General features: G+C 53.0%; 1 protein-coding gene across 1 annotated transcript; it reads right to left on the bottom strand.

Moving 5' to 3' along the window:
* Positions 1 to 312: 312 nt before the first annotated feature.
* LOC130211779 (insulin receptor substrate 2-B) lies at positions 313 to 5878 on the bottom strand. Its single transcript, XM_056442775.1, has 2 exons — positions 1803 to 5878; positions 313 to 400 (listed from the first exon to the last, which is right to left on the bottom strand). Exons 1-2 carry the CDS (start codon positions 5524 to 5526, stop codon positions 396 to 398), a joined length of 3729 nt encoding a protein of 1242 aa, XP_056298750.1. The 5' UTR covers positions 5527 to 5878; the 3' UTR covers positions 313 to 395.
* Positions 5879 to 9418: the final 3540 nt, after the last annotated feature.

The raw sequence follows: 9418 nt of genomic DNA on the forward strand, positions 1-9418 counted from the left end.
GGGGGAGGAAATAAAATATACAAAAAAATAAATAAAAATTAATATTTTAAATTCAACAAACATTTTTCGTACCATAAAGCCGTTGCGCAATACCCGGCCTCCCTTTGTAATACCTATGGAGAAGAACCACCTGATGATGATGATGATGAAGAGGCCCCGCCCCCCCAACCAGAGCCCACTGGTCGATGTCTGTTGTTGGAAAAAGAGCAGCGCACACTGGCAGCATCCATTGTGATTTTAAAAAACAACAACAAAAACAAGAATATGCATATAAAAGAAAAGAAAAAAACCAAAATAAACAGATGAGACACACTTGTAAAAATCTGTTTGTCATCTTGATTTCTGCATCCAGAGGTCAGATGTCAGGTGAGGGGGGGGCTCTAACGTCCCGTCGCTCAGTCTGAGAGAGAAGAGAAACACCGACGTCAAGATCACAACAACAACAAAGTATTATAAATATGTAAACAAATACGACAAGAGCTTTGATATAGCTTTATATCGTCCTAAATAATATCTAAACGTGTTTTATAGGCTCCCAACAATATAAATATAATTATATGTAAAATATTCAACATTTTTAATTATATATATATATAAAAATGTTGAATATTTTACATATATAGTTAATTGATCCAACTTCTTCATATATCTATATAATTATGTATATATAAATACAATTTTCGAATATTTTACATATAAATATATTTATATTGATTCAACTTTTATATCTATTAAATTGTAATCTTTTACACATAATCAATTGCGTTCACATTAAAATATTTGCATTGTTGACTTGGGGACTTTTATTGTGAAGGAGTCACAGGAAATGCTATTCATTCGTTACAACAATAAAGTAGACAGATGGAGAGAGAGAAAAAGAGAGAGCTCTGAAACACCTGCCTGTGTTGCAATGACACAACAAGCTGTGTGTGTGTGTGTGTGTGTGTGTGTGTGTGTGTGTGAGGTCAGTTCAGGTCATTCGTGTCCTCAGACTTGTTTTGATCAAAGTCCAGAACAAGAACACAAAGAATCCCAAGAGACCTCAAACTGATTCTCCCCCTCTCTCCCTCTCTCTCTCTCTCTCTCTCTCTCCCTCCCTTAAAACCAGCCGGAATCTGTGAAAACCGTCATTATCCTCAGACTTTCCCCGACGGTCCTTGAACGTTTCGTGTGTGACGCTTCAAATGATATTTCATGAAAAACATTTTAATCTACGCGTCTCATTTAAGACATACAATATAAACACAGTAATTTACAGTAGTTCCCTGAACCTAACTAAGTATTTTCACAGTAGTTTTACTTTAGTAATTAAATATTATGAGATATCCTCTGAGTACCGGACACTTAGAACTTTAGAAGACTTTCACAACTTTCCTGACGTTTTAAAAGACAAACAAAAAAAACTAAATTAATTCTATGGATTTATGGATCGTGTGCAGGACGGTTAATAATTCTAACATCTGTGGGCTGATCCATCTGGGTGTTCAAGAGGGGTGTGTGTGGGGGGGCATGCGTCCCACCCGGGTCCCGTTACCCGCATGCCTCGGACCGGCTCTGGAAATAGAGCTTTAAATATAGCCGTGGGGGGAGGAGGCCACCGTCCTCCTCTCAGAGACCCCCCCCTCTGGGTCAAGGATCCAGGTGTGTTGTCGACTGCAGAGAGGAAGTGCATTCCTGGCCGATGATGATGATGATGATGATGCCCCCCCCCCCCCCACTGTGTGCCACGACACGCCGCCACAATTACAACGCCACATCAAAGGGGCTGCTGCCATGACTCAACACACACACACTTTACTCACCCGTGGGTGTCGTGGTGACGCGGTCTGATCTGGGGAAGTCGAGACTGGCGTAGGCTCCGTTCTCCGCCGCCTCGCCGCCGGCCCCCGTCGCCACGGCGCCCGCGCTGCTGCCGTCGTCCCTCATCTCCAGGGCGATGTAGTTCAGCCCGTTCTGGTAGCCCACCGACATGTTCCTGCACATCCTGCCGGCGCCCGGGGAGGAGGAGGCGGAGACGCCGCCGGCGCCCATCTCCATGGACCTGACGGGGGCGTGGGGAGCCGGCAGGACCCCCAGGCCCTCCATGGACACCCACGCGCCGTCGAACGACGCCGAGCCGGCACACCTGGACGCCTGGTCCTCCGTCGGGTACGAGCCGCTGGGCGCCGCGGGGTTGGCGAGCGTGGAGGCGGCGGCGGCCGAGTTGGAGGAGGACGTGGAGGAGAACGTCTCCGAGCTGTGCCTCCTCCGGCCCTGGGGGTCGGCGCGGACCACCTTGGGCTCCGGCGGCGGCGGCGCCCTTCCCGGGCTCGACGGCAGGAGGGGGGGCGAGACGGAGGAGGCGTTGCCGTAGCGACCGTCCATCACGCACAGGCCGGCGGGGAACGCCATGTCCGCGTAGTCGTCGCCCGCCGACCTCCAGTGACCTCCGGCGGCGGAGGCCCCGGGGAGGGCGGCGGCCTGGGGGCGGATGTAGCTGGGGGGGTTCCAGGGCGCCACGAGGCTGGGCCGGGGGGGCGGGGTCTTACCGGCGGCCTCCACGCTCATGTAGTCCTGGTGGTCACGGGGCGCGTCGTCCAGGGGGTACTCCGGCGGCTGCTGTTGGTGGGGGAAGTGGTCCCCGAACTCGATGTTGATGTACTCCCCGGGGCTCGAGGGCCTCTCGGCGGGCGCCGCGGCGGCGGGTTCGCTGACCCGTGTCGGCCCGTGGAAACTCATCCTCCCCAGAGGGAGGCGGTTGGGCCTCGCCGCGGTCGTATGGTGAGCGCCATAAGGCGGGGGCGGGTGCGGGGGGCTGCTGCCGCCGCCCTTCTTCTCCGGCGTCAACATGGCGGTCGTGGCGACGGACGAGTAGACCGGCTTGGCGGGAGAGCTCATGGAGACGTAGTCGGCGTCCTCCTTCTCGTCCCTGGCGGGCGCTTTGTAGGAGCGCGGCAGAGAGAAATACGGGCTGTGGGACTTCGGCGTTCCCTCGGGGGTCCCGGGGGCGCAATACCCACCGGTCCCTTCATTTGAGAGTTGGGGACCCCCCTCGCCGCCGCAATACGACATGTCCATGTAATCCCCGTTCTCAGGTCGCTCTGCGATGGCGTCGCTCACACCCGGCGTGCCGGAGCGGCAGTGAGGGGCGGGGGAGGCGTGGCCGGAGGAGGGCGAGCCGCCGCCGCCGCCGCCGCCGGGGAGCATCATCATGTAGCCGTGGGAGTCGGTGGAGGACTGGGAGTGGAGCGGCGGGTGGGACCGGGGGCCCGACGCCGGGCCGTGAAACTGCGGGGAGTGGGAGGCGAGGGGGGGGCGGGCGGTGGGTTGCATAGGCATGTAGTCGGGATGCGCGTCCCTCGCCGCCGCCGCCACGCCGCACAGCATCGGCATGTAGCCGCCGTCTTCCTTGGCGGCGGCAGAGGGCCGGCTCTGCTGGCTGTGCTCGGAGCAGGAGCTGTAGTCGGAGCGCAGCGAGGAAGAGGAGGAAGACGGCCCGCCGCGGAGCAGCCCGCCGCCGGACGGCACGGCGCCGTCCGACCCCTCGTCCAACGAGAAGTTCGTCTGGGTCATCTTCTGGTAAACCGCCACGCCGCCGCCGGGCGGCCGGGAGAAGGAGTGCGTCCGCCTCCTCAGCGACGACGACGACGAGAGGCGCTCGTCCTCCGGCGTGGACGTCGGCGTGTCGGCGCCGCCGCCGAAGACCTCCCGGTTCCGGCCCATGGCCATGTAGTCGTTCAGGCAGTTCTCCTCTCGGATGGGCGGCGTGTTGCCGAGGGAGTCCGGCGTGTTGCTGCGCACCCGGAAGTACCGGAAGTCTCCGGGGCTCGAGCCGTACTCGTCCGAGGAGTTGAAGCCGCCGTCGGACGGCGAGCCGCACAGCGAGGCGCTCGACGGCCGCGTCAGCGTGTCGGAGACGGAGCCGTGGCCGCTGCTGGGCGACACGCTCACCGGGCTGGTGGCGGACGGGAAGTGGGACACCGGCAGCGAGGCGGAGCGGGCGTGGCCGGCGGACGCCGCCGCTTGGACGGCTCGGACGTAGCGGCCGCCGCCGCCCGTGCTCGTGCCGGCGTTCCCCGTGGCGACGCCCCCGTCCTGGCGCCCGTGGTGGTGCGCCGCCCGCGCGGCGGTGAGGTGCACCAGGCTCCCCGTGGCGGAGCGGAACGGCCGGTTCATCGTGCCCTCGCCCTCGCTGGACGTGCGGAAGCGGTAGCCGCTGGCGCCGGAGCTCTTGCTGGACGGCGGCGTCCCCGCGACCGACTCCGTCCGCGAGCGCCGCTGCAGCCCCGTCTGGCTCGGCGGCAGGTTGCCCAGGTGGCGCCGCGTCGTGATGAAGGGCATCGGGTTGGAGCCCGACGACTGGCTCTTGCTGCGCGGCCGGAACTCGGCGAAGGCCTTCAGCGACTTCATGGTCTCCAGGATGGTCTCGTGCATGTTCTGCGCCACCACCGAGTCGTCCACCTGCATCCAGATCTCGCCGGGCCCGATCGAAGACGAGCGCCCCACCTCGATGAAGAAGAAGCTCTCCGAGTGGCCGCAGCGCCGGATGTTCATCAGCTGCAGGTTGACGCACGGCGTCTCCGAGTTCAGCTTCACCAGGTGCACCGTCTTCGTGGAGAGGCAGAGCCGGTACACCCCCGTCAGGTTCTTGGTTTGCCCCAGCCCTTTGGGTTTCACGTTCACCTGCCACACCTCCTTAAACACCGTGCCCGGTGTCACGGTCCCGTACCCGTCGTCCAGGTCCTCCGAGTCCACGTGACCCTTCTTGCCCTCGCTCATCAGCTCGCTCACCGCCACGTACCAGTCCTCCTGCTCCGGCTCGCTCTCCGCCACGATGGCGAAGTACTCGTCCTTGGTGTAGAGGGCGATGAGGTGTTTGTTCTTGGAGTCCGCCCGCTTGTTCACCGTGAAGCACTGCGAGAGGGCGATCACTCTTTTCGGGGGCGAAGCGGTGGCGGCTGCCGCGCCTCCTCCGCTCGCGTTCGCTGCCGCAGCAGCGGCGGAGCGCAGGCTGCTCCTGAATTTCTTCTCGCTGTCGTAGTACTCCAGGCGACTCGGCCCGAGGCGGCTCGCGGCCCGCAGCACGAAGAACCGCTTGTGTCCGTGTTTCTGCTTCCTCAAGTAGCCGCATTTGCGAATATCGTCCACGGCGTCCGACGCGCTCACGACGCTAACGGCGGCGTAGACCCGGCCGCTGCCGCTCGCGGCGGCGGCCGGGTCCTCGGCGGGCGGCGCCTGGCTGAGCGGCGAGGGGGAGGCTCTCCTTCCCGGGGACTCAGCGACGCTCTCCCCGGAGAGATGCTGGCAGTGGTGCGGTGGGTCCTTCGGCGGGTGGTGGTGGAGGAGGAGGTGGTGTTGGAGGTGGTTACTTGGCGGTAAATGCTGATGGAGGCGAGCCCCGCCGCCGCTATTAATTACCGGAGAAGGGGGTTCCCCGGCGGAGCAGTCTCCGGTCGCGGCCGCCGCTTTCGTCCCCGCGTCCCTCTGCTGCGTCTCCACCATCAGCACCGCCGCTTTACCCTCCTGGTAGCTCGTGAAATGTGCCATCGGGGGAACGGATCAAAAGTCACTTCACTCGCAGGCTGATCCGGGCGGACCGGGACCCCATTCTGCTTGTTTTCCTTCTCGGGAGTCCGGCTAGGCCAGCTAACGTGGACTCGCTCGCGCGCGCGAGAGGGGGGCTCGGATTTATTTCCCCCCTCCTCCTCCTCCTCTTCCTCCCCTGAAAACCGGCTCCGTTGTTCCCGTTATGAAGAAGAGACAAAGTGCCCTCCTCGCGGCGGTTGGTCTTTTTCCGGAAGCCGCGGACTTTTTTTGTATTTATTTATTTTTAATCACCAAGTAATTCCCGCCGCGTGCAATATGACCGCGCTCGCGCTCCTATAATCGGGAGGTTCTAGCTAGCTTCTCCCCCCTCCTCCTCCTCCCTTGTACACATCTCTACGGGGCCAGGGCACAAACAACACATGACCCGCTGCCTCACGCACCGAAACGGGAGGAACAAAGAGGCGAGCGCGCGCTGCGATTGGCTGGTTTGGTTTGACTGAAGCCTCGGCCAATCGCTGAGGACGTCGGCGCCTCGGCGTCAACGGACGTGGCCAATCGCGGCGCGCGCAGTATCGTTGACGCTGAGGAATAAGGGGGTGACACCGGAAGCTGATCTGGAGTCTTCTGTTTAGACTTTACAGCGACTGTTTAGACGGAGGAAGCTGATCCCAGCGCGGCAGACAAGCCATAGAGCCCAACGTCACTGTAAACAGACACAAGGCTTAGGTCAAGTTGTATTTATATATATATATTTATATATTTATATATAAAATAAATAAAATAATAATAAAATAATTTTAGACATTATTATTATTATTATTATTATTATTATTATTATTATTATAAAACACATCACTATTTTCTGAGCCATTACACTGACATGGAATAAAAAACAATACATTTATTAAAATACTACTGGTACTTTACATTATTCTACTCTGCTGATTAATATTGTACTTACAAAAAACATTACATTTGGCTAAAAAAGTTGCAATAATGCATCAGAGATACTATTAATAATTAGTACGTTTACCTTGTGTTCCTTTAATTGCATTTTTATGGCAAATAAAACGTTTTTTGATCCATCATATTTCATACACATAAATAGACCCAAAAAATGGGAGTATTTAAAACTAGACCAAAAATATATTGACGAAGGAATACAAAGTAAATACATAGAAATCATACATTAGTGCTCAGTGTGGAAGAACACACCTAATGTGTGTTAACAGGAAGTACTTCACCTGTGGCTGCAGACCCGACGATGCATACTCCTGTTTATGATCAATGTTGCGCATGTAAAACCATTTTTCTGCAGAGCGGTGGTGAGCACATCGTTTATATTTGAAACGTCGTAGTAAACAAATACCTGAAACGTGTGCGTCTCTCCGGACACTCGACCCTGGAGCTCGGTAGATATTTGACGGGTTAAAATTAGACTTTCAGACCTTTTCCCACACACCGAGGACCACAGGAGGACCCAGGAGAGGGTCCCGGCCAGAGGGTCAGCTGGGGTGACCTCACACACACGGCCTTCAGCCTCCACGCATAAGAAGATACCCCCTCCCTCCCCCACAACCACCTTTTCATAGGTGATGAATTCAGTAGTTTGTGTATTCTCCGTCAGGCACGTGCACAGATAGAGCCCTAGTGGTGCTCAAGCACCAGCCCCTTTGTCCTGGATGAGTAAAGTGCCCTTTTTGCTGGAGACACATTTTTTTTATTCATCCGTATTTAAGAATAAAAGTTACTCTTTCTGTCATCAAGTCCCCCAAATGTGTTTTAATCTCCGACGGGGCATTTATTTGAGTTCTTGTGAGAATTTCGCCCCGACCTGCTCCGCGGCGCTCACGAGCCGCCCCCCTCCTCTCCCTCCTCCTCCTCCACTTCCTCCTCCGCGCAGTGCTCCTCGCGCCACCAAACGGCTGCACCTCCTTCTCCTCTGACCCGCAGCACCAGACAAACAGGTCATGACGGTGTTTGTCCCCTGACGTTGTTTTGTGATAAATCAACCACAACATTACGCTGCTGAAAACATGACGTCACAACTGGTCCGACGGTTCCTAAAAAAATAAACAAACAAAAACTCCGTGATTTCAAAGCCTCGTCCAGCTGTTTACTGACGTTAGTTATGTTCAGGGAATAGAGAGAGGGAGAGAGAGGAGAGAGAGAGAAGAGAGAGAAGAGAGAAAAGAGAGAGAGAGAGGGAGAGAGAGAAGAGAGAGAAAAGAGAGAGAGAGAGAGAAAAGAGAGAGAGGGAGAGAGAAGAGAGAGAGAGAAAGAGAGAGAGAGAGAGTTCTTATTCCGTTCTATTCAACAGGGGCTAGTCTAGGATTTGCGTGGCCAGACTGAAAAAAAATCATAAGGGCTCTCTTGTTCAGAGGGCCGGGCCAAATGTGGAAGCGGGCCTATCCGGCCCGCGGGCCTTAGTTTGAGGACCACTGATCTTGGCTGTTGATGTCTATCAATATCGCTCATTTTGAAAATGACGTAAGAGGGCAATACGGATCCGTATCAGACCAGCGAGGAGGGCAATATGTGGCTGGCATGACGACCCATTAGCCAATCAGAACGCTTGTACTGTTGTTGCTCTATAATAATTCATCTTTATTCATAAAGAAAATGTAAGCTAGCGGTCTGATGCTGCCCAGAGGAAACGCAGGTCGAGGACAGCATCATCAGTGTATTGCTGCTTATGCTTCAAGTCTGTCAGAATTTTTTTTTGGCATTGGGTGCCCTTTTTTTTGGTTTGAGCACCTGCCCCCCAAAATGTCTGTGCACGTGCCTGTTCTCCGTAGTACATTCTGTGTATAAGGAATACTTCCACTTCACGTAGAACATGAAGTCCACCTTAAGAAAAGGGGCAAGATACTTAAATCACATTTCATAATAATAATATATAATAATAATAATAATAATAATCGTAATAATTATGAATAATAAGAATAATACATACAAGAATTATAAGAATAAATAATATGAACAAATAATAAATAAATTATAATTATAATAATAATGAATAAAAATAAGAATAGAAAAATAATAAGAATAGATTTATAAATAATAATAACAAATAATAAATAATGATAAATAAATAATAAATAATAATCATAATGAAAAGAAACTCTTAAAAGTTTTAAAAAGTAGTTCAGTACAATGATGGTGAGGAATCCTCTAATAATCTAACAATTTATCCTCTCATGAGTTTCTCTTTTCCCTCTTCTGGGAAGTCGATCGTTACTTTATTAATCCTGCGAGGTGACACGTTTTTAGTTATAAGCATTTTATACTAACAGGAAAAAACATATAAATATAAATAAAGCACAATACATGCAGAAGGTATCCAATAATATTAAATGACAAAACAATACTGCGACAATGTAACCAAACAACAAGCAACAGTGTCACGCAGTTGTGTGATTAACGTCTCATCAATTTACACTCTCGTGATCGAAACAACAACAACAAGAACAGCAACAACAAATCCAGAAGGCTTTTCCAGTCGCGAACAATGTCACCCCCCCCCCCCCCCCCCTTCCCCATGAACTGAACTCATGTGACCTTTAACCTTTCCTCTTGATTCCCGTCTCACTTTTTTAATACGAATGGAGCATTTTGGCAGATTTGGGCCTAAATATCCCCCAGAATGCCTTGCTGCTGCTGAGTGACCCTCCCAATTAAAGGTCGAGTCGAAGCACCAGACGTGAAACTGTTTTGGGAGGACTTTGTGATTTAAAAAGTATTTATTAACGTATGAAATGCTTCTTTTTATTTTATTTTTTAATTATTCTCGTAATAATATAACTTGTTTAGGTGCAAATGGCAAATAAATAAAACACATTTTTTAACCTCACACCGACCTGATTCTTCTCTCCTCTCCTCCCGGCTGAAT

Source organism: Pseudoliparis swirei, chromosome 21 (assembly GCF_029220125.1).
Source record: "Pseudoliparis swirei isolate HS2019 ecotype Mariana Trench chromosome 21, NWPU_hadal_v1, whole genome shotgun sequence".
Lineage (NCBI taxonomy): Eukaryota > Metazoa > Chordata > Actinopteri > Perciformes > Liparidae > Pseudoliparis > Pseudoliparis swirei.